The sequence below is a fragment of the Hemiscyllium ocellatum genome, chromosome 39 (assembly GCF_020745735.1).
Source record: "Hemiscyllium ocellatum isolate sHemOce1 chromosome 39, sHemOce1.pat.X.cur, whole genome shotgun sequence".
In the NCBI taxonomy this organism is placed as follows: domain Eukaryota; kingdom Metazoa; phylum Chordata; class Chondrichthyes; order Orectolobiformes; family Hemiscylliidae; genus Hemiscyllium; species Hemiscyllium ocellatum.
Window position 1 is genome coordinate 20,307,780 of NC_083439.1, and position 25,853 is coordinate 20,333,632.

Consider the following 25,853-nt stretch of genomic DNA (forward strand, 5'->3'; position numbering starts at 1 on the left):
CTAACAATGAATAGACCCATTACTGAAGTCTGGTACCTGGTGTAAAATTGCACCTTGCGCATGGGGTGATAGATTATATGATTTTATGAATGACTGACAGAATCTGATCATAACAACAATGAGTGCTAGTTGCAACACCAGTGTACAGGTTTAAATGTGTTTAAAAGGAAAAAATGGCCTTTTCTCATTTTACTCTCATATACTTCATAACAATCAGTTTTACAGACCCAATGTAGGCACAGGGGGCCAAATGGCCTCCTTCTGTGCTGTAATCATTCTGATTTTAGCATTTAGTCCATGCTTATAGCTTTTCAGCTTGTGAATCAAATCTGATCTTTTCCACTTTTAATTAGGATTATGGTCCAAGCTAAATAAACAATAACCCTTATCAATTTCTGGAGGTGGAATGTAGCTTTATTAAAACTTTGCTTTACTCGCAGATGGATTTGTTGCAAGAATTTTATGAAACTACACTTGAAGCTTTGAAAGATGCAAAGAATGATCGATTATGGTTTAAGACAAACACGAAGGTACTTACATTATTTTTGTTATAGTTAAAAATCTTTAAACCCTAATCAATTTAATACTCTGAGCAAAGCAACTGTGATATTCAATTAACAAAGATATTATTTGTTTTCAGCTTGGCAAGCTGTATTTGGAGAGAGAAGAATTTGGGAAACTACAGAAAATATTACGCCAGCTCCACCAATCATGTCAGGTAGTCGGACTTCCCTCGCAAAATCCAAGGAATAGTAAAGATCTGAATAAAGTGTTGTTTTTTTTTCATAACAGTAGTTTTTTGACGTGGTACATTTACAGAAATTTGAAATTCAGATTGGAAGAGTGAAGACCGAGTCACATACAAGCATTTTAGCGTTTGGCAAAGATAATTATATAAGCCTAACGAATGAGTTGGCCCATGTGGACTGGGCAAAAATAAGGGCAGGACAGTTTAAGAACAGTGGCAAATGTTTAAGGAGAAACTAAATACCTCTCAATTAAAGTATATTCCTGAGAGGAAGAGGAAATTGTAATAAGTGAAAAATCATCCAGGGCTTAACAAGCAAAAAGTTAGTGGCAATCTGGGAGAACTTTAAACATCAGTAAAATGTTACTAAAATGAAATCTAAAAAGCTAAAATGAACTACAAAAGAAAACATGAGCAGTGATGCCAAAAACTTCAAAAATATATAAAAGGAAGAGAATAATGGTAGTATATGTTGGCTCTTTCGAGAAAGGAAATGGTGAGGTAATGATGGAAAACTCAAAACTGGCAAAGGCATGGCACTAAACCAGTATTTTGTCTGTTCCATTGTGGAAGATAATTTCTTCCCAAAAAGTGCAGTTAATACAGAGGAGCTTGGTGAAATTACTATAACTAGAGAAAAAGTATCAAGTAAACTAATGGGAATTAAAGGCAGATAAATGCCCAGGGCCTAATGGCCTGCACCCGAGGGCATTGAAGGAGGTGGCAACAAAGATGGTGGATGGATTAGTTATGATTTTGCAAAATTCCCTGAATTCTGGAAAGGTACCAGTGGATTCGAACATGCAAATGTGACCCCTTTGTTTTAAGAAGAAGATAGGCAAAAATTTGGAAGCTGTTGACCCGTTAGTTTGACCTCGTTAGTAGGGAAATTGCTGGAATCAATCATAAAGGTGGAGATAACTGAACACTTGGAAAAATAAAGCTCAATTCACCAGTGTAAGCACAGTTTCATGAAGGGCAAGTTGTGCTTGATAAACTTCTGAAGTTCTTTTGAGGATGTAACCGGCATGATAGACAATGAGCATCCAGTGAAAGTTGTACATCTGGACTTCCAGAAGGTATTTGACAAGGTGCTACATAAAAGACTAATCCAGAAGGTTAGATCTTGGGGGGAGGAGGGGGTTAAGGGTAGAGTAATGGATTAGGTAGAGGATTGACTGACTGACAGAAAGCAGAGGGTCAGTGTGAATGGCTCCTTCTGTGGATGGTGAACTTTAACAAGTGGGGTGCCACAGGGTTCAGTTCTCGGACCTCAACTATTTACAATCTATGTAAATGATCTGCAAGCAGTAGTAACATTCACGGATGATACTAAAATAAGTGAGAAAACAGGCAGTGATTATGGGATAAAGAGTTTACAGATGTATATTGTTTGGCTCGAAGAATGGGCCAGAAACTGGCTGGAAAAAGAGCAAATTCATATTTAAATATGAGTCAGGTTCAAAGTGCATCAGTGGAGAGGGAATTGGGTCTCTTTTTGTATTGATTGCATAAAGTGGGTGCAGGTGCAGCATATACAGTCCGTTCTTATATAACACGATAGTTCGGTTCTCGTGGGATCTTGCATTAGAAGAAAATCACACAATAGCCATGCCATTTAAACTAACGGAGCTGGAATCGCATTATAGCCAATGCAGCTAAGGCAAGTTCACATTCTACAAATAATGGTCTAAATTCTTCAATTGTGTTAAAGCCAACCTGCGTTGAAGGAACATGTTATAGCAGAACCGACTCTAATGAAGGCATTTATTGCAAAAGAATTAGATTATAAAAGTAAAAAAGTGTTGTTACAATCATACAAGTTGTTGGTGAGATCACATCTAGAATATTGTGCCTAACTCTGGTCTCCTTACTTGAGGAAGGGTATAGCGGCACTGGAGGCAGTTCCGAGGAGGTTCACAAGTTTGATTTGAGGAATGAAAGGGTGTCATATGAGGAGTGATTGAATAGATTGGGCTTTTACTTGCTGAAGTTCAGAAGATTATGGGGGGGATCTGATTGAGGTGTATTAAAGGGATTGATAAAGTGGATGTGGGACAGTCTTGAACAAGAGGGCATAGATATAGAGTAAAAGGAGGTTGGCTCAATACTCAGATGAGAAAAAACTAATACGTTGAGGGTTGTAAATCTCTGGAACTCACTGCCACAGAGTGTGGTGGAAGCAGAATCAATCAACAGATTCAAGAAAAGAAGATATATGTTTCTGATGAAGAGCAGGATAAAGGGAATCAGGAACAGGCAGGAAAGTGGAGTAGAGACTGGTATAAGATCAGCCATATTAAATGGCGGAGTGGACTGAATTGCTTATTCCTAATTTCTATGTTCTGTGTAAATGTTAAATCATCACTGGCCACTAAGTGATACAACACCGACTTCAGGTGACTTCTTGTAGGCTAATAAATACACCTACTGGGAGCTAGCCAAATTGAGAATCTCAGGTATGAACCCCTTCATGGTTATAGGCAAAAATGTATGTGCAATAATGAGTCAGATGCCCTCGAGAATTTTTTACCGCTAATTTTGGTTCTGTTTTTCTGTGAGAATTGCTGTTTTTATGTACAAATTTTAAGCTTAAATATCATCTTCTCCTTTCATGTGTGGAATTTCTGATTTTAAAAATTATTCACCTGCCTAACAATTAATATTATAGCAATATATAAGTTAATTGCAAATGTCAATCTGCAAATTTGACAGTTTTGATTTTAGTGTCTTCTGAAATGTCACAGCAGTCAAGCTATATTATTGTGTATGCAAAGATCCAGAATAGGGCACCAACCCACAAATGTCAGACTGTGAAGTAAAAGTCAAAACAGACAGTTCGGCACCTTGAAAACTTAATTGTACCTTGAGCGGATTTTTTTTTGAAATGACATAAATAGTATTGGAAACATATCTGTGCGACATTGTATCTTATGCAATCTGTGAGGTGTATAATATTTGACTGTGTTGTAATGTGTTTCATCACTTAAGTTTGCAATATTTCAGCTATAGGTAAAGTACAAAGTTGTATTTAAGATAGGTCAACATCAAAGTGCACAACTGGTCCTGAATTACAAGAGACTTGTTGCCACTATATTCCTTTTGACTGTGGTGTATAGTGTAGAAGGATACCCATCACCTAAAACAAACTAAAATTAATCCTACAGCCTTAACCTCTACCCCTGATATTTATCTATCTCTCCTTCAGTTATGTATCCAATTTTACCTTAAAAGCTACATTGATTTATACCTGAATCAGATTCTGAAGGGTGTATTGAATTGTCATCAGGGTTTTTCCATGTTTAAAAACAAAAATCACTCAGCCATTCTCCGTCGGCAGCAACTCCCCATTCACAGGAAATGATCTTTCTGTATTTAACTAATCAAAGCTTAATTTGATTGAACTTAAGTTAAATCTTTGCTGGCTCTAACGCAATCAAAATAGTTGCATGTTTCACCTGATACTTAGAGACTGTACAGTATGAGTTCATCTGAATTATATCAGAGTGAAAATCCATAAGTGTTTAATTCCCATTCTATAACTTGATGCCTAAAACTACACACTATAATGGTATGGTCAAATCTGTTCCTCCTTATTCCCTCTTTCTCTTACCGTCTTTCCTGTCGGCTTTCTCTGTTGCATGCTCAGTGTATTACCTTTCCTGCTGTGCACCTGCGCCACTTCCCACACATGCCAGTGTACCTGTTAGCTTGGCATGTGCCTGCTTCCGCACTTTGATGTTTTGCCCCTCACTTCACCCGCTCACTCATTCACCCATACTATAATGTTCTTTTTCTGTGTTTAGGATTTATTTATCAAGCTGTTTAAGAATCTGTAAAACTTAACACACTATAACCAACACTGCCCGACCTGCACTTTTGAACTGGAGTTAAAATCTAGCCATCATATAAAACTGCACATTATTATGCCAACATTCATATGCCAACACTTCTCTGTTCTTCCCACAATCCAATCTCCCTTCCCAACAACATTAACAGTAAAACACTCATCCTCACAGTACTTATAATTTTGTACGTTTGCTACCTAATTGCAATTCAAAGCAATTCTGTACTTTGCATTCATTGGCTAATTTTCTATTAGCAGATTTTCAATTTGCCCTTGTATGAACCAAAATATATTTATTCTATCAGAATTGCATATTTTACCCTTTAAAACCATAATCTATTTTATGCATATCTTCCAGTTAAGTGTAATAGCCTTTTACTCCTCCTCAAAAACACTTACCTTGTAATTTAGATAAAAGTGCCAGAGGAGATCTTCAAATAACTAATAAATAAAAATGAACATTTATGCAGATTATTAACAAAGCCTGTTTAGTTGTAAGGTTGCCAACCTATTTTTCCAACCTTGCTTTTGATTAATTCAATACAATAAATTCCTATGTATTTTCCAAGGTTTGTTTTTCATATTTTATAGACTGATGATGGTGAGGATGATTTGAAGAAAGGAACGCAACTATTAGAAATTTATGCCCTTGAGATCCAGATGTATACTGCACAAAAGAACAACAAGAAATTAAAAGCACTGTATGAGCAGTCTTTACACATTAAATCTGCCATCCCTCATCCACTTATCATGGGAGTTATTAGAGGTGAGAATTGAAATAATAAAATTATTGACATTAATTTGTGGTATTTTGTTCAAATACTGAACATGTTAATTTGCTATTTCCTGTAATTATGCACATGGAGTTTGTTTTCTTTTGCTCTTTAGTGAAATGCTGCACAAAAAAATGCTTACAAAACATACTAATAAATCATTTAACTGATAATACATCTAGATTTTTTGAAAGACATTTTGATTTTTAGCCAGATTTTATTTGCAGATCTCTTGTGCACTTCAAGGAAAATCAGGTACTTATAAGGTATTTGTGCTCTGTTGCAGATGCTAAAGTGAATGATTTGTTCATCATTTTTAAAGGCATTATATCTAATTTCTGTAGAAAAACAAAACCTAAAGTCCCTGAAAAATTAAATACTCAGGGAAATTTTCAGACTTGAGGGCATTTACTTTTTCAGATATTTCTTTGGTTGAAATTTTTTTGTGCTTTCTCCAAACTCCGATGGCTGCTTTCAAATGTTTTATATATTTCTAAAAAAATTTGATCTCCCACAATATGTTAGTCACAAACTAAAATATGGTTGTGATGCCTAGCTCACAACTTGGTTTGTTCCTCTTAAAGCCCAGCGCTTCCATATTACCTTAGAAGCTACATAGGCCAAATACCCTGAGGTCATCAGAGTGATTCGTTATTTCATGAAAGCCATTACTAGATGGTGGTCAAAACAGCAATACGTATTTTCGTACTTCTGACATTCTGCACGAATGTTGTAGAGTCATCTGTGACACAGTAAGCCATTGGCTCTATCAATTCCATGCTGAGAGAGAAATCCTATTAGCCCAATCAACTTGATCCCTGTAACTCTGCAGGCTAATTTTCTTGTAATGTCCATCCAATTTCCTTTTTGAGATCACTGATTTTATTTCCAGCACCTTCGTGGACAGAGGTCTTTAACTTTGTTATTAATAGACGGCAACGTCCCAATTAAGAGTGTGTAGATTCTGCTCCAAACGATTCTACCAACGCAATCTAAAACCAACAGCTTTCAGTATATGTGAATGATCAGTTTAAGTTCTGTTCCTTACTGGAATTATGCTGCTCTTGTAATGCTCACTTTTTAACTTAAGTGGAGCACTGCAGATTTTCCAGCATCTAATTGTGTATCACAGGTTTTGTTGAAAGTGAATTGTTGGGATTTGTACTGAAAGGACGTGTATGTCATTGTCCCTGCAACAAAGTGCAATATCCAGTAGGTGGCAACAGAGGCACTGACTTTGGTAGATGCTGATGTAGTATGAAAATTCAGATCACATCCTGAAAAGAAAGGTCCAACTTGGAATCCATCTCTTTCTCAACATTATAAAGTTATGTGGCTTACATAAATCCAACAAAGTGAGCAATACATCAAGAGCGTACGTTTTCAGAGTTATAACTGTTGAAATTAGATGGGCCTTCTAAATACTGTTGATTTTCACTTGTAAGGCCTGAATTTAAATACAGCCCTGGAAACCACAATTAAAATTTTCATGGTGGCATTAAAATTGTATCTGATTTGTTGCAGAATGTGGTGGTAAGATGCACTTAAGAGAAGGAGAATTTGAAAAGGCACATACTGATTTCTTTGAGGCGTTCAAGAATTATGATGAATCAGGAAGCCCTAGACGTACCACTTGCCTGAAATATTTGGTTTTGGCTAATATGTTGATGAAGTCAGGCATTAATCCTTTTGACTCTCAGGAGGTAAAATTGCACAATTAAATTCTAATTTTTTTCAATCTTTTTAGCATATTGTTGCAGTGCTTACTAATTCTATTCTTTTTAGGCCAAACCATACAAGAATGATCCAGAGATTCTTGCAATGACAAATTTAGTAAGGTAAGTCTCTTTAGGGGAGTGTAAGTTATAGCTTTTTTTTCCCTGTGTGTAAATTGCAATCACAAATTAAATCATTTTGCAAGAAGAGCCTAATTTATGGTTTACATGTTTTTTTCTTAATTTGTGGGAGTATTCCCAATTAGAGTAATAATTAAGTTAATGCATCTTAATGCTATTATATTGGAAACCACAAGTTAGAGGAAATTATTGCTATCCAAGCCTGTCATTGAAGATTTCATGGGTGGGGTGGCACGGTGGCTCAGTGGTTAGCACTGCTGCCTCACACCAGCGGGGTCCCAGGTTCGATTCCAGCCTTGTGCTACTGTCTGTGTAGAGTTTGCACACTCTCCCCGTGTCTGCGTGGGTTTTCTCCAGGTACTCCGGTTTCTTCCCATGCTAAATTACCATTGTGTTAGGTTCATTAATCTGAGGGAAATGGGTCTGGGTGGGTTACTCTTCAGAGGGTCGGTGTGGACTTGTTGGGCCGAAGGGCCTGTTTCCACACTGTAGGGAATCTATCTAAGTTAGGTGAAACAAAAATTGTTGCAATTATGTGAAGTCTATTGAGCTTGAAAATGCACGAATAAACTTGTGCCTGAGAGAATATCTTGGAGAAACATCTATTCATAAGATAGAATGAATAGTTATGCTTAAAGAAAGCTATTTTAACTGATGTTGGTGGATCTACTGAGAAAAATCTCAATATAATCTCCCACTCATAGCATCTGTTTGTTTCTCAATTGATTACATGCTCTATTATAAATTCCCTGCTTCAAGATAAATGTCCTGGCATTCGTAAATTAATATTTAGTAGTTTTAATCCATATCTCCTTAACCTCAATGAACTGAATTAATAGAATTGCAACAATAAAATAATATTTGAAATTTTGACAGTATTTTACTCAACTACTCTGTTTCACATTCATTACTAATTATCTTGAGATTCGTCTGTTGCATTCTGCAAGAGTTGTTCAGAAAATATTTGATCTCATGTAGAAACAAAGTAACTGGAATGAGTCAAGGCAGTTAGTTTGTCCAATTTCTAAAAAGTTGAAAAATGTGCAATTCTAATACACCAGATATTCTCTAGATTGTTGATTGTAAACTATGTAAAAGTGACCATTTATTGATAACTTGAAAAACAGAATAGCAAACCTGATTACCAAAATGTGTAACCTAATGCCTGCAATTAGATTTCTGTTTGGGCAAAATGTGATCTGGAGCACTTCACCTCAAGTAGGAATTTAAGATTAATTTTCATTAGAAAGGTTTCAATCCAGAAATTGTTGTTGCAGCAGAAATATTTACATTCTCTACTAAATGTAATAAGATCATTAGAAATGGGAAAAGGAATAGGCTGTTTGGCCCTCGAGCCTGCTGTGCCTCCTCTCAGCATTAGTACTAAATCACAAGGAATTCAGGGTGAGCTTACCAACTGGATACAAAATTGGCTGAAAGGTAGAAGACAGGGTGGTTGTGGAGGGTTGTTTTTTTGGACCGGAGGCCTGTGACCAGCAGTGCTCTGCGGGGACAGGTGCTGGGTTCACTTTTGTTTGCCATTTATATCAACAATTTGGATGAGAATTTAGGAGGCATGGTTAGTGTATTTGCAAACAACACCAAAATTGGTGGTTTAATCAACAGTGAAGAAAGTTGTCTAAGATTACAAGGCAATCTTAATCAGTTGGGCTAATGGGCTGAGAAGTAGCAGATGGAGTTCAATTTGGATAAATTGAGGTATTGCTTTTGGTAAAACAAAAGGCAGGGCTTGGACAGTTAATGGTAGGGCTCTCTGTAGTGTTGTCGAACAGAGATCTGGAGGATTCAGGTGCATAGTTTGCTCAAAGCTGTGTCACAGGTAGACTGTAGTTAAGAAGGAATTTAGCATGCTTGCCTTCATTGCTCAGACCATTGAATAGAGGAGTTGGGAGGTCATGTTGAGATTGTATAGGACATTGGTGAGGCCGCTTTTGGAATACTGTGTGCAGTATTGGTCACCCTGCTAGAGGAAGGATTTTATTAAATTGGAGAAGGTTCAAAAAGTATTGACCAGGATGTTGCCAGGACTGGAGGATTTGAGTTACATAGCGAGGCTGAATAGGCTGAGACTTCTTTCACGAAAGCATAGGAGGCAAAGGGGTGACCTTTTAGAGGTCTATAAAATCATGAAGCGCATAGATGAGGTGAATAGCAAAAAGTTTTTTCCATAAGTTGGGGCAATTCAAAACTATGGGCCATAATTTTAAAGTGAGGGGAGAAAGCTTCTAAAGGTACCTGAGGGCAACCTTTTCACAGAGGGTGGTTCGTATGTGGAGTAATCTGCCAGAGGAATTGGTATAGCTGAAAATGTGTTGCTGGAAAAGCGCAGCAGGTCAGGCAGCATCCAAGGAACGGGAGATTCGATGTTTCGAGTATGAGCCCATTTTCAGTTCTGATCTCCAGCATCTGCAGTCCTCATTTTCTCCTAGAGGAATTGGTAGATGCCAGTATAGTTGCAACATTTAAAATTAGTTTGCACACATACATGAATAGGGAAGATTTACAGAATATGGGCCAAAACGCAGGCAAGCAGAAGTAGTTTAGATTAGATTAGATTACTTACAGAGTGGAAACAGGCCCTTCGGCCCAACAAGTCCACACCGACCCGCAACCCACTCATACCCCTACATTTACCCCTTACCCAACACTACGGGCAATTTAGCATGGCCAATTCACCTGACCCGCACATCTTTGGACTGTGGGAGGAAACCGGAGCACCCGGAGGAAACCCACGCAGACACGGGGAGAACGTGCAAACTCCACACAGTCAGTCGCCTGAGTCGGGAATTGAACCCGGGTCTCAGGCGCTGTGAGACAGCAGTGCTAACCACTGTGCCACCGTGTTTAGTTTGGGAAACTTGGTCAGCATTGTCAAGTTGGACCGAAAGGTCTGTTTCTGGGCTGTATGACTCTCTCGAGGAGCTTGACAGGTAAATAATCTTACATTTTTCAATCCGATCACCTCATTTTTCTAAATTTCCACGAGTAAACCTTTACTCCTAAGACAATCCCTGCTTACTGGGGATCATCTCAATGAACCATCTTTGAACTGATTCAAATTTAATAATATTTTTTCTGAAATGAGGGGACCAAAATTGCACATAGTACTCCAGATGTGGTCTCACCAGCACCTACTACAGTTACAGTAAGACTTGTCAGCTATTATACTCCAATCCCTCAAAATAAGGGCCAACGTTCCATTAGCTTTCCTGATTACTTGCATGCTGGTATTTTGCATTTCGTGTATAAGTAGCCCCAAGTCCCTTTCTGCTTTCTGCAGTTTTTCTCCATTTAGATAATATTCTGTTGTTTTGTTCTCCCTTTCTAAATGAACAACTTCATATTTTCTCACTTTATACTCAATTTGCAAACTTCTTGTCCATCTATCTAACCTATAAACATCTCTCTTTAAACTGAATGTATCCCTCTCTCAACCTGTCTTTCCACCTAAGTTTTTGTCATGTGCATATTTGGCTACAGTAAATTTGCTTCCTTCCTCCAAATCATTAATATATCTTGTAAACGGTTGGAATGATTTTGTTTAAAACTATAATTCAATAAATCTGACATTGTGAATGGTATAGTTACATCTGTTTCAGTTTATTGAACTATGGCTGACTTTTTACATAAAACTAAAAGCAGATATGGTCTTTTAAATGAGCTTAAAAGCCTTAATTGAGATTGGGATATTTACCAAATAATTAATTTGCCTTTGATGAATTTACTTGACTGGTCCTGTTAATGAGCACAAGAAAATAATTAAATTCTGATCATTTAGAAGTCAAGGTAACTGGACGGTTTTTGCTTGAGTGCGTCACTTTGCAGCGTAAGGCACTTGTGATGGCTGATCCCTGTGACCTGATTTGACTGTCTTAATTGTTCACTCAAGCCACTGCAGACATTGCTAAAAAGAGACATCAAGTCAAAGCTTTTCATTTGCATCGATTAGGACTGGTATGCAAGAAATAAAACTTAACCATTGTTGCTGCATCTTAATGCCAGTCTTGGACCAATGAATTAGTGTCGTGTTGTCATGCTGGGTAAGTTACTTCCCTTGGCTTGATCCTTTGTATCCCAGTCATGATGAGTGCAAGACTAAATGTTTTGATTTCATGTCTCTTATTAGGAATATTTAGGTTTTGTTCTACTAAGCAATTATTTCTAATCTCTGTGTAATGAGTATAATTCTGAATCTTTATATTAACAAATGTTACCATCTGTCTTTGATCAACTAGCTAAATAATTTGCGTGAGTAAATTTTAGGTTCAATCATCATGTAAGGACTTTCAAGTCTAGAAGTTAGACATTCTCTGTCGGCAAAATTGAGCAAAGTCATTCAAGAGATTGGCAACTTCTGGTTAATTTATATATTTTTCACATAATTTAAGTGAGCAGATAACATCCTAAAACCACTATAATAGATGAAATATTATTTAACGCATTTGATTTAGGGAAAATGGTCTTGTTCATGAAATTATTCCAGGACAAACATTATAATTGGGCTATACTGTATTAATACTACAGACTGGGAGGATAAAAGATCTACTTCTAAGTTCTGAAGAGGGAAAATTCAAGTTAAAGTACTTTTTTTCAGTGCCTATCAAAATAATGACATCACTGAATTTGAGAAGATTCTGAAAACCAATCACAGTAACATCATGGATGACCCCTTCATAAGGGAGCACATAGAAGGTATTGTTAAGCAAATTGTTTCTATATACATATTTCACATATCCATACTGTGAAATGCTTGTCTTTGAGTATGACTTTTTAAAATGTTTGTGCTGCAATATCTACTGTGGCACTGCATCATTTAAATGAAGCATGCAGGTGTTTGCATTTGTTGGCTTTATCCAATCAGTTAATGTACCAGCACTTCCTATTTTTATTTCTAGCATTTACGTTGGCAGCTGAATAGGTGGTTTCAGTACTGGGGGCAAAGTGATCCTTGCACATACTTTTGGAGTACCTTACACAAGGACCTAAAGCTGTGGTAATTCAGACTGGAGTTATCTTGCCTTAGAAAATGAGCAATGAGAGATTTTGGCAGAGAAAAGCAAAACCCAACAATGGTAAATCTGATCCTGAAAGATCTGGTGACCTATGAGAAAACCGCTTCAGCTTTGCTTAAATCTGTGTACCTTGAAATTGGAGTTTTTATGGGTTTTTGAAGTTTTGAGCAGTTTTAAGTGATTAGATCCCATTCTAGGTATTGATAACAGGTACACGTCTGCAAAGGTGTTTTCCATCTTTATTTGATCACATTCATGGCTCCAGTTTTGCAAGGACAGTAGATATTGTATTAGAATACCCCTTCTCCACACACACTATTTCTTGTGTAAGTCTTATATAGATGCCATTGATGACTACTGTAGAAAATTGAAGTTTGTTCTGTGGCAGCTGAACTAGTTTCCAATTCATAGAAGTGTTACAACACAGAAGAGGTCTTTCAGCCCATCATACCTATGCTGGCTCATTAAATGAGCATCATTGCCTAGTACCAATCTCATGCTTTTTTCCCAAATATTCGTGCATAATTTTTACCCAAATAATCATCCAATATAGTTTTGAATGCCTCAATTGAACCTGCCCCCATCACACTTCCAGGCGATGCCTAACTACTACTTGAGTTTTTCCTCACTTTGCTTATATTGCAGATCGTTTTAAATTTGTGCCCTCTTGTTCTTGCTGTTTTGAGGGGAGAGCAGTCTTTCCCTATTTGTTTTATCCAATCAGTTAATGTACCAGCACTTCCTATTTTTATTTCTAGCATTTACGTTTTATCTCTTACAGCGAGAAAGGTTAATTGTTTTTTTATGATCCGTGTATTATAAGGCATCAATTTTAATAGATGCACACTATTTTGGTTCCTTGTTGCACTGCACATGCCCCACTTTGAACTGTTGCTTTCATCCATTTGTCCAGCTGCTATGTAAAATCCAAATCTTCCCTTTTGTTTTAAAATCATATATATGCTAAGAATTTCCCTATGCTAAGAATATATGCTAAGAAGTTGATAACATTATTCTACATTAAATAATATGCATTTGGAGACTATGGTATATGATAAAGCACTACTACTTTGCATACTGTAGTAAATTTTAAAATTGTGCACTGGAACATGAGCTTCAAAAGCAAATGTCCATGAGTTTAGATTCCATTAGTTGTGAAGTTGTGTTGCCCAAATATGTGCTTGTATATTCTTTTCAACAATTAAAACTTGTGATGATAGTAGGGTCTCTTTTTGTTTTTAAAGAGTTATTGAGGAACATCAGAACACAAGTCCTGATAAAATTAATAAAGCCTTACACGAGGATACATATACCATTTATCTCAAAGGTGAGCTTGCATGTTTCTGTTGATGCTTGTTCACTTGAATTCAATGTTCCTTTGGAAAAATAATAAGTTAATACCTTCTGCTTTAGCATTCAGTCGTAATGATTCAAACTTGGAACTAGTTATCTCTGACAACAGAGAACTGAGTTATACACTTCTATTAGACCAATATATTTTTTCCACCGATCAATTTAAAATATGTTAACTGAATTCAGAATATTTGTGTGGAGACTAGACGTGTGATATCCAATTTTGTATTTGCTATGGAGTGTAAATACTGAATGATTGATCATTAGACTGGAAAATTGAATGCTGGAGAAGGGGCCAGAAAGATCACCCTCCCAACTTAGGTGCTTGCTGATTGTGAAATAACATTAATGGTAGCAGTGAAAAGTAATATGATAAACTTGCTCTAATCATGGAGCAGCTTTGGGGGACAATGTTGGAGAATGTTTGCATGCTAGCTGAAAGGAAGACCATGAAGTTAATAATAGGATAAATGAGTTAAATTGGAGTCTACCCACATATTTACTCCATTTCATTTCTCTGTTTGACTCTTGATACTTTTCACTTATTCTTCACCCCCAGTAGTGGCACTTTGAACTTACTCTGCAATATTTTTGCATTTCTGATTACTCACATATGACTCAAACCTCGATTAATCAGAAATTAAACATTCCATCTTTAAGTGACATCCAGTTTATTTTCATTGTCAGCATTTTACACTTTCTATTGTTCTTATTCCCATTTATTACTCTTTTGTTTTAACCTCTAGGAGTTGAACATAGATGTAGCTGATGTAGAGAGCTTGTTGGTGCAATGCATACTGGACAAGTAAGTACTGTTTCTTAAAAAGAAAGATTTGCATTGGTATAGTGCTTCTCACCGTGGTTGCAAGTGTAGTTATTGTTATAATGTAGGAAACAAAGCAGCCCATCTATGCTAAGGCTCAACAAACTCTCACAAACAGCAATGTGATAATGGCCAGATTAGCATTTTTGTGAGATTCTAATTGAGGGTTAACTTCACTGCTGTTCTTCAAAATGTTTCCTTGGAATCTCTCACGGTAACTAAGTAGACACTTAGGGCCTTGGTTTAATGTCTTATCTGAAGGATACCGTATCTGACATTGCAGTGTTTGAGTGTCAGCCTTGATAATTCTTTGTGCTCAAGTCCTGGAGTGGGATTTGGACTCGGGAACTTTGAAATTCAAAGGCAAACTGAGCCACAACTGGCATTCAAGTAATTATATATTTTCTTGAAGTTTTCCTAAGATGTTACAGAATATTTCTATAAGTTATCAGTTACAACAAAAGCATGATAATGATTCTCTGTTTTTAATTTCACAACCCTTTCTTTACACATATTGATTATCCCAGAAATTACCACAGTTTTTGCATATTTATAGAGTCATACAGTACAGTATTAGACTCTTTGGTCCAACTCATCCATGCTGACCACGTTTCCCAAACTGAACTAATCCCACTTGCCTGTGCTTGGCCCATATCCCTGTAAATCTTTTCTATTCATGTACCTGTCCAAATGTCTTTTAAATGTTGTAACTGTACCTGCATCTACCACTTCCTCTGGCAGTTCATTCCACATGCAAACCACACTCTGTGAAAAGGTTGCCCCTCATGTCCTTTTTAAATCTTTCACCTCTCACCTTAAAATTATGGCCCCTACCCTAGGCAAAACACGCTTTACTATTCACCTTATCTATGTGCTCATTTTATAAACCCTATAATGTCACCCCATAACTTCCTATTCTCCAGAGAAAGAAGTCCCGGCCTATGGACAGCAGGGTCAATGCTACCTCACAGCACCAGCGTCCCAGGTTCAATTCCAGCCTTGGGTGACTGTCTGTGTGGAGTTTGCACATGCTCCTCATGTCTGCGTGGGTTTCCTCCGGGTGCTCCAGTTTCCTCCCACAGTCCAAAGATGTGCAGATCAGGTGACTTGGCCATGATAAATTGCCCATAGTGTTAGGTGCATTAGTCAGAGGGAAATGGGTCTGGATGGGTTACGCTTCGGAGGGTAGGTGTGGACTGGTTGGGCCAAAGGGCCTGTTTCTGCGCTGTAGGGAATCTAATCTAATCTATCCTTGTAATTCAAATCCTCCAGCCCCAGCAACATTCTGGTAATTCTTTTTTCCTTCTCCAATTTAATAATATCCTTCCTATAGCAGGGCAACCAGAACTCTACACAGTACTCCAAAAGTGGCCTCACCAACATTCTGTACAACCTGAACTTGACATCCCAACTCCAATAGTCAATGGTCTGAGCAATAAAGACAAGCATGCTAAGTGCCTTTTTAACCACCCTGTCTATCTGTGACACAACTTTCAAAGAACAATGTACCTCAACCCCAATTGAACTCCATCCGCCACTCCTCAATAGCATTACCATTACTGAATTCCCCACTATCCATATCTCGCTGGTGACCATTGACTATTTAATGTATTAGTTTAGAATTTTAATATGCTGCATTTTAAAGTTATCATGAAGAAGTAATCAGAAATCTTGAAAGTGTTCAAATTCAGCTATTAAAAATGCACTTCTATTAATTTCTAGCACTATTCATGGTCGGATTGATCAAGTCAACCAGTTGCTCGAGTTGGATCATCAGAAAAGAGGAGGGGCCCGGTATACTGCATTAGATAAATGGACCAATCAGCTTAACACGCTCAACCAAGCAGTTGTCAGCAAATTGGCTTGATGCAATTTAGGCTTCTACAGTAACACAATAAGGAAAAAAATGCAGTGATGTAAACCTTAAAAACTGAGAACGGCTGATCTGCTGTTGGTTGGCCCTGAAGACTACCAGAGCTATGGCAGAAGTGCTTTTTGATCAACTGGTTTGTGTTTTGTTGCTGCATTTGTCCCAAGACACAGCTTTAATCTGAAGAAAACCAAACTGCTACAGGACTTGTGGTTTCTCCACAATGTGCCCTCCATCGTAAGGGAAAAATCAGTCCAAGAGCTGTTAGTGTCAAAATTTTAAAACAGACTCTTCACTTTGGTGACATCTAAATATTTTAGCATTAGAAAATATCTATCTGAAATGTTAAACCAAACTGCAATAATTTGAAATGTGTACCAGTTTTTGGAGATACATTCTTTCATGTACGATTTGGCACGGTTGCGTCATTCTACAAAATGTTTTGTCAACTTCCAAGTTATGTGGCCCATGAGTTCTCTGTACCTCCAGTATAGTAAAACATTAGACAGGAACCTTCATCTGTGGCACACTGTCACATTAGGATTGAAGCAGCAAAATAAAATACAGCTCAGAAATTGGAAATGCTGTAATTTTGGAGTGCTTCCATTTGTTTTTTTTTCTTTCTCAACAATTCAAATAAAAAGCATGCACACGTTCCATGTCTTTGGCCCCAGTAGATCTTCTCCACATACTTTAAAATATAAGGTTTATTAAAGCAAGTTGGGAATTCAATTGACTGATCAAAAAAAATTAAGTTTACATTTTTGACTAGTTTCAATGTAGTATGTTAACTAGCCTAGTACACAGAACTGAAAGGATATCATTTGATAGTTTGTACTCTTACAGTGTGGGACGTGTAGGCGTTGTGTGCCAACAAGTTCAATCTTTGCTAAGCTTTAATTGGCTGAAGCTATTAAATGCAATTATTCTTGAGGGTGCTGCCTGTGTGAATAGTCAAAATACAGCACTTTGATCTTGGATTTTGAGTATGGCTTTTTTAATATGTCTTATTACTGATGAATCAGAAGAATAAACTAGTTATCACAAGCTTCCACTCCTCAACATGTTTTTACCCCTGAATGTAATGGTCGGAACTTGAATTCTTCTGTTTCCTAGTTAGCATTGTTGCCTGTGTTATCAGGTGAAAGCATAACTCCTTTAATCTTAATGTGCCCATTAGTTGTTTGGTTGTGTCTAGCATGAAAAATGACTTTTTTCAAATTGACATTTGAGGTTTTCACTTTTTTCCTAAATATTTCACTCTTCATTGCATGCTTTGACCTAATTAAAATTTGGGGTCCTTTTCAAAAGCAGAAGTTTTAATACTTATGTTGAACAGTGCTAAGCATGATGTATGCTGCTGTTAATTTTATTTATGCAATTGGCATTCCTGTTCTAATGATTTGACAAGATAAATGTACATGATTATAAATCTAGACAATTTATATATGATATAGTTAAATTGCTAATGAATTTATTATACTTAATGTATTTCGGAACATACTTGAGAGTGAACTTTCTATAAAGACAGCAGAGTACTGATCTGCATCTATCTAAGCATTTCAGATGTAGCTCACTACATTTATATTTTGTATTTAAAAGTTTTAATTTATAGTTTGCAACAAAAAAAGCCCAAGCTGAAAGTTTTTTCCAGTCTTTTCAGCAACATTAAAATTTATAATTTTATATTGAATGTTTAGCATTGTATTTATATTCTAGCTCAGTAACAGTTTTTTACACAAAGGATAGTGATGTCATATGGACTCAACCACAAGAAACTGAATTTAATATCTTTGAATTTTTAATTTGTTTCAAAAGCCTCGACTTTAATTTTAAAAAGCGACAATAATTGTTTAGATACTTTGTATTTTGCGAATTTTGTTTATTTTTAGATGAGCGTTGTCACATAAACAGAACTTGCAAATGCAAAGCCAGAAGTTACAGAATCTGTCATCTTTGAAGGAGGGTGACGGGCGTGCATTAAAGAGCTTCCATACTTGGAAAATGTCAGCCAACCAATTGATTATTCCAGAAGAAAGACTGAAATGTTCAATCCCATCTTCAGCTCCCAACACTCCTATGTCAGCTATATGATTTAATCAATAAATTTTGTGTGAGAAACATCACGACCTATAGCAGATTATCTTTCTCCACAACCTGGCAGACCAATAGCCATGATTAGTCCAGAATGATACATAAACCCAGCCTTTTTAATGTAATTATCTAATATTTATCTTGCTGTAGCCTCATTATTTCACAGTCCTCTGTGCAGAGAAGTGACAAAGCAAAATATAGGTTTTCATTATCTTCCTTTTTGGGAAACTTAGAGTTTTTGTTTCAACAGCAAGTCCTTTTTCATTTATCCAAAAAAGTAAAAGATGTTTGAGAGAATCTTGCTAGGAAAAATGACACATAGCTTCTGATACTGAGGCAATACTGCAAAGAATTCCTTTTAGAAGGAATACACCACCAGCAGTTTAAAATTCACCACCAAATGAGGATTTGGCTTATTTTGGTCTTTAAGTAAATTGCATTTCTCATCAATAGAAACATTAATGAAAAGAACAAGCTGTATTGCATAATGAATCTCCGTCCATGACAACTTGTTACACTCAGAGACAATAGTTATTCCTGAATTACTTTTGGGAAAATTGAGGTCAAGCGTTCAAAGATTTATTAAGAATATAGTACATGCAGTATTACGTCAATATTTTATTGATGGTAATAATAAATTGTAGAATCCCTACAGTGCAGAAGCAGGTTATTTGGACCATTGAGACCACACTGACTGTCTGAAAAGCATCCCATCCAAACCCACTGTTTCTGTGTAACCCTACATTTTATCATGGCTAATCCACCTAGCCAGAACATCCCTCAACACAATGGAAAATTTGGCATCGCCAATCCACCTAATCTGCACATCTTTGGACTGTGGGAGGAAACTGAGCACCCAGAAGAAACCCGCGCAGACATGGGGACAAAGTACAAACTCCACAGTCTCCTGAGGGTGGAATCGAACTCAAGTCTCTGCAGCTGTGAGGCAGCAATGCTCACCACTGAGTCACCGTGCTCCATACAAATGGATTACGTGATTCAGTTTTGCCTGCACCTTTTCTGATTTGATCATTCCAAATACAGGTATTCATTGTGAGCTGCCACTTTTTAATATATTTCTCTTGCCTTAGTTATGCTCAATTTACAGATCTATACATTGCATAGTTACATCAAATGCATTATTCAATACTGGAGAGATATTACTAGTGTTCTAGCCAATATTTGTCCTTCCATCAATATCACAAGAACACGTCTAGTCATTATCACATTGCTGTTTTTGAGAGCTTGATGTGCACAAATTGGCTATTGTGAAGTTGAAAAGTGCATTGGTTGTTTTGTAATTTGAAAGTTGCTGCATCAGTGCATATATTTGTTTCACTGATATGATTATGGTCTATCCTTGCAGACACAGATCTGTGCTGGAAGGATTAACCTGAGTTTCTAACTTCTTTCTTGATCAATGAAGCACATGAACGTTTCAGTTCAAGGCTGTAGTATTTCTAGGGCATATATTTGAAGTAAATCATAAATGTTAACAGAATACAGTTATTAGTCTGTGATGCTGACAGAACTAAAGCAGAAACAGAAGATTTCAAGGCCTCCTTACAAATAAATAGCATCTCTTTCTGCTTGGTAAGAAGGAACCTTCTATTTCTGCTGCAATAGTTTTCTAACTTTCTTGTCCATGTCTCCAGTTTTCTCAATAAGTTAGTGTTTGCTATTTCAGTAATAGTATTTCTAAGATATTGCAATATCACAAGGCTAAAATCTAATAATATGAACAGTAAAATAGCAATATTGCACTTCAAGTAATTCTGATTAAATTTCTCCTTCCAGCAATGTTTTTACAAAAGGTTTTTATCATATTTCATCAGTTGTCTCCTGCATTGCATTAGAAAGTTCCTAAAACATTTCTTCAGTATTTTAAACATCATGGTATTTGTAACAATCTCCTATTCATGCCTGTTAAGTTTCATTGATACTTTAATTAAATTTATATATCCATAATCTCTGAATTTTAGGACTTATTTTCTCCAGTTGTAAGGGTCCGTACTATATGATCTTAGTTTGAGTTTCAATTTAGTTCAGAAAACTATCTTAAATATTCATGATTTGGAGATGTCGGTATTGGACTGTGGTGTATAAAGTTAAAAAATCACACAACACCAGGTTATAGTCCAACAGGTTTAATTGGAAGCACACTAGCTTTTGGAGCGATGCTCCTTCATCAGGTGATTGTGGAGGGCTCGATCATAACACAGAGTTTATAGCAAACATTTGCAGTGTGATGTAACTGAAATGATACATTGAAAAATTGATGAACTGTTAAGCCTTTTATCTGTTAGAATACAGTGATAGTTTCACTACTTTCATGTGTTAATCACAAATCCCTTCTTTTTAAAGTTGCATTCTCGGGTTAGCTGTTAACAATGGTGATAGCGAGACAATATGTTGAAGGTGTTAGCCCCCTGTGTTCTCTGTCTATGACCTGATGTTTAGATTGATTCTAATCTAATAAGTGAGATAAGTGTTTTACATAAATTCCTGCAGTTTTTGAGCTCAGAGTTCTACATGAATGTATGCAGTTTTTGAGCAAAGTGCAATGTAACTCTGCAAGTACAAATTCACCACACAAAATATATGTGTGCATGTGGGTCTTTGTCTGTCTGTGTGTGCCTGTCTGTCTGGGGTGGGGGTTGTGAGTGTGTGTGTGTGTGTGTGTGTGTGTAGTGGGTGCAGAGTGTCTTAAGTCTGCGAGGGGGGTGCATGTGTGAGCGTGGGAGTGTGTGTGTCTATAAGGGTGTGTGTGGGTGTCTGTATGCGCGTCTGTGTGTACCTGTGTCCGTGTGTGTGTGTGTGTGTGTAATGCAATGGTGATCACTTGTAATGTGACATGAACCCAAGGTCCCGGTTGAGGCCCTCCCCATGGGTACCGAACTTAGCTATCAGCCTCTGTTCAGCCACTTCCCTCTGCGACCTGTCCCGAAGTCCACCTTGGAGGATGATCACCCGAAGGTCTGAGGCTGAATGTCCTGGGCCACTGAAGTGTTCCCCAACTTGTGTTCCCTCGCAGACTTACACACACACACACACACTTTCTCACCCTCACAACCCCCACCCCAGACAGACAGGCACACACAGACAGACAAAGACCCACATGCACGCACATATTTTGTGTGGTGAATTTGTATTGCACAGTTACATTGTACGTTGCTCAAAAACTGCATACATTCATGTAGAACTCTGAGCTCAAAAACTGCAGGAATTTATGTAAAACACTGTTATCTCACTTTTTAGATTAGAATCAATCTAAACATCATGTCATAGACAGAGAACACAGGGGGCTAACACCTTCAACATATTGTCTAGCTATCACCACTGTCAACAGCTAACCCGAGAATGCGACTTTAAAAAGAAGGGTTTTGTGATTTACACATGAAAGAAGTGAAACTATCACTGTATTCTAACAGATGAAAGCCTTAACAATCAAATTTTCAATGTATGATTTCAGTTACATCATACTGCAAATTTTTGCTATAAATTCTGTTACGATCGAGCCCTCCACAATCACCTAATGAAGGAGCGTCACTCCGAAAGCTAGTGTGCTTCCAATTAAACCTGTTGGACTATAACCTGGTGTTGTGATTTTTAACTTAAATATTCACAAGTTTGATGTTGAGTTCGTGTTTATACTCTGGTAAAGGCTTTATCTGGATCCCATCCTATGTATAACTAACCCAGGATTATTTGATGTAGGTAGTGGCAGCTGGAAGTGAGAAAAGACCAGGTCAAGAACATTTATCTTTCAACACAATAACTTGAGTTTCTCCAGCATTCTCTGTGCTTATTTAAAGTTTTGTGCCTCATATGCCACCACCCCAACCCCACATGCAAATTTTTAGAATCAACTGAGGTGAAGTTAATATTCTGCAGTGTTGCAAAATGGACAAGATAACAGCCTGTTCTACAAAGTTTCATTTTCTTTTCAATTCAAGTAAATGGACATGATATTAAATGGGTTACTGCTTTGAAAAGAACCTGTTTCAGAGTAGGTGATTAATTTCATATCCAGTGTACTTTACAATTTTACTTTCTTGGTTACTTGCATGTTCCTTAGACGTAAAAGAATACCAGCATGATGGTAGTATTATGCAGCTAAGTAAACTTAACATTAAACAGAAAAACTGATGACTCGCTATGACCTCAGATGAGCTTGTTTGCTAAAGCAACTTTGGGGAAACTTGGTCTCTAAATTCAAGCTGCTTTTAACCAGAGTATGTTTGTCAGTATAATTATTAGAAATTGAAGTTTCCAAGAATGCACGTGCCTAAAATTCAGGAATGGTAGTTGGACTTGAAACTTTCATTCTCAGTTCCATTTTGGGCTCAATGCTTTTCTAAGGCCCCAATTGATTATGTTGATCTTTCTTCATATTAATGCATTTTTATGATCGGACCTCTGTCCACAAGATTAGCAGGAAATTCAAGTGTACGAGGACTTAGAGAGGAGTTTTAAAGAAAGCAAAATTAGAGATATTTGAAATAATGGGATGTGAGGGGGTATTTATAATGTGGCCATATGAATGGAATGTCAACTTGTAAAACCTTCCAACATAAGCCGATGAAAGCAGTAAGACTGAGAGAGATTCCAGCATTGTCACATGGTGGTAAAATAAATTGGAGCCCCTATTATTTGGCTAACTGTGCATCTAAAACTGTACACAACAACTCGGAAACCTGGGGATTTTCGGTTGGAAGGGTAGCTGATGTGATCCAGATTGGTGTCAAAAACACAGGGTTCAAATCTGTCTCTTAGCCCTACACCTGATGGAAATTTTTGTTTTTGTATGTTAGACAGTATTAACTACATTTGGGCAGAGAACTGAAGAAGCAACAGCAGAGGAAAATTGGGCTTGCTGTCACCTATTTACAGATATTAAAGGTTTAAAAATGGCATATGGGACAGATGTTGATTTCTAATTCAATGCAAGCTCTGCAATTTCAAAACTCCATGCTCCAAATTGCACCCCCTCTCGACCTCACAGAGTTGAACGTGATGTTAAGTAGCTTAAAGAACAACACCCTGCAATCTCTAACAATATTTGAAGAAATTATCAACTACGTACAGGTAACATGGTTTATTTCTTATGGTTTTTGGGTAATGCTGTGAGGTTTAGTTGCTTTCTATAGTCAGGTAAAGTTTCAAAAGCTGGTGGTGCAGCAATTACGGAAATGTTTTTTTTCTGATCCAAATTCTTCTGCACAGATCAATTCCTTCCAAACATGTACACTTGGAGATATTGAGAGCGACTTGAAATTGGAGATATTGAGAGCGACTTGAAGAATCAATGGGGACACAGAGAGAAGGTGAAACTGCTAGAAGAAGGAGCAGGAGGAGACCGTATGAAAAAATAATGTACAGGAAGCAGGTTCTTTGAATAATGGAATGTTAAGAATGCTGAAACGCCCTTAGAACCTCTTTAAATACTGATAGCCAGAGATATGATGGCAGTAGCCTTAGTTTCCATCACAGTACTCAGACACTAGGCCTGTACTGCAATAGAAGCTGAGACATAGACCAATACGATTTACACTTGGTTCCATACGTTTGCTGCTGTCAGTAAAAGACCTTCTCATTATGGTTGGTACTATCTCATCAGGGGTGAGGATGTAATAGTATACCTTCCCACTTCCAGTTAGCTCATACTATCTCCAACTGTGTCATCTTTTCCTGCAATACAGAGGGAAATACATCAGTGAGTTTTGTGCAATTTGTGTAGGTGTTCTGGCTTTCATTTTGAATAGCTAGCCCTATGACTGTGCAGTACCAGGGGCCAATGACAGTAAAACCACCTCCTCGCTTAAATTATACAAGGAAGTAATCATATGGAGCCCTTTGCTCATATATGAAACCATTGAACTAGAGGCACAAAGAAATCTTACAATGAGCCAATAAAATAATGTTAGTATGGTACATGGATTCCACCCAATGAGAACAGATTTAAAACACATTTTAGTTCCCACTCTCATTTTTGGAGACTATGCCAATTACTACCAAGAAAGTTTTGAGGATCAGAAATTCAACAAAAGTCAGACAATGATTGCAAACATAATTGATAGAAAGTACTCTCTGTGGTCAAATTTTTCATTGAAGAATTTTTGCAACTGATAGGTCAATCTTTATTATTAATCAAGAGGTTTTGTCAGCATAAAAAACAATTTTATTTTACAATTACAGTATACCTGAATGTATGGACACAATTTCAATCAATTACAAACTTCAATTGCTTTCGTATAATGAAATAAATAATAAATGGTGAAACAGAATGTCACTAATTTAGAAGGAATTTTGCTCAACAATGTATTACAACAACAACAAAATGTAATGGGTCTTACTTATTCTTGGTTTTGTTACAATAATAAAAGTAAGAAATAGTTTTGATGTCATGGTATGGTATAATAGTTGATGATCTATAACTGTCATGTTGCAATATTTATATTAACTCCTGTAACATAAATATGAGAAGTGAGATACACAGTACTGAAGAATTCAATGAACATTTATAATCGCTCCTGGTATTTACCCATGTACACTACAATCACAGTACCTTGCATCTGAGCTCATACTGAGAAATTTGGATGTGCTATAGCACATTTCCAATTTGGAGCATGGAGTTTTGAAATTGCAGAGCTTGCATTGAATCAGAAATTAACATCTGTCCCATATGCCATTTTTAAACCTTTAATGTCTGTAAATAGGTGACACCAAGCCCAATTTTCCTCTGCTGTAGCACATTATGCTGCAAGAGAACAGAGGTGGTAAGATGGAAACTGAGACCTTTATACCATTAGGCACATGTCATGATATGGTGATATAATCAGCATATCACTTCAAGGTATATTACATATCTGCTGTGAGACATAAAACACAAGTCTGTGTATTTCTACCATTTGATGTGTCATCCCTTTTGCAATGTTGTTAATGCCACCAACACACTGGAATAAAGTTTAAAAAAATTCTGAGAATCATATTCTTCTCTTCAAAAGCTTTATGTAGTGCCTTTGGATGGAATTTAAGCCCCTGCCCTAGTTGTATTTCTGCCTCCACCTGATCATGTCCTAGTGGAAAGGTTTGTGGATGATTTTCCTACCTGATGCTAATCCTGCAACCACTGGGTTATACACCAGCTGTGAGTGGAAGGGCACACCTTTTGGGTTTGCTTGCAGGTTTTTGATGAAGACTCAGCATTGGGAAATGGTCCTGCAGGTGGTCACACCCCTGTCTCCTCCAGCCCAAGCCAAGAACTCTACCTCCCACTGTCATTCAATTGTAACCTCTCTGAGTCTCTTGACAAATCTAAGCTTCTCAGTATGTAGTCACATTCTCAGCAGCTCACCTTTTCCCAGTGACATGGATGGACCATAAAGAGCTCCTAGCCTCTGACTGGCCAGCAACATTTAATCGATGGGGAGGCGGGGGAGTACAATTTTACCCA

General features: G+C 37.2%; 1 protein-coding gene across 3 annotated transcripts in view; it reads left to right on the top strand.

The window, feature by feature from the left end:
* Nucleotides 1-16,958, top strand: part of cops2 (COP9 signalosome subunit 2) — a 36,720-nt gene extending 19,762 nt beyond the window's left edge. For all 3 annotated transcript variants that reach the window (XM_060852786.1, XM_060852787.1, XM_060852789.1), the window contains 9 exons: nucleotides 441-530; nucleotides 641-718; nucleotides 5,187-5,361; nucleotides 6,893-7,071; nucleotides 7,154-7,206; nucleotides 11,840-11,937; nucleotides 13,502-13,584; nucleotides 14,357-14,415; nucleotides 16,156-16,958. In XM_060852786.1, the coding sequence (XP_060708769.1) occupies nucleotides 441-530; nucleotides 641-718; nucleotides 5,187-5,361; nucleotides 6,893-7,071; nucleotides 7,154-7,206; nucleotides 11,840-11,937; nucleotides 13,502-13,584; nucleotides 14,357-14,415; nucleotides 16,156-16,300 (960 nt within the window). In that variant the 3' untranslated portion in view covers nucleotides 16,301-16,958. The remainder of the gene's footprint in view (nucleotides 1-440; nucleotides 531-640; nucleotides 719-5,186; nucleotides 5,362-6,892; nucleotides 7,072-7,153; nucleotides 7,207-11,839; nucleotides 11,938-13,501; nucleotides 13,585-14,356; nucleotides 14,416-16,155) is intronic.
* The last annotated feature ends 8,895 nt before the right edge of the window (nucleotides 16,959-25,853 follow it).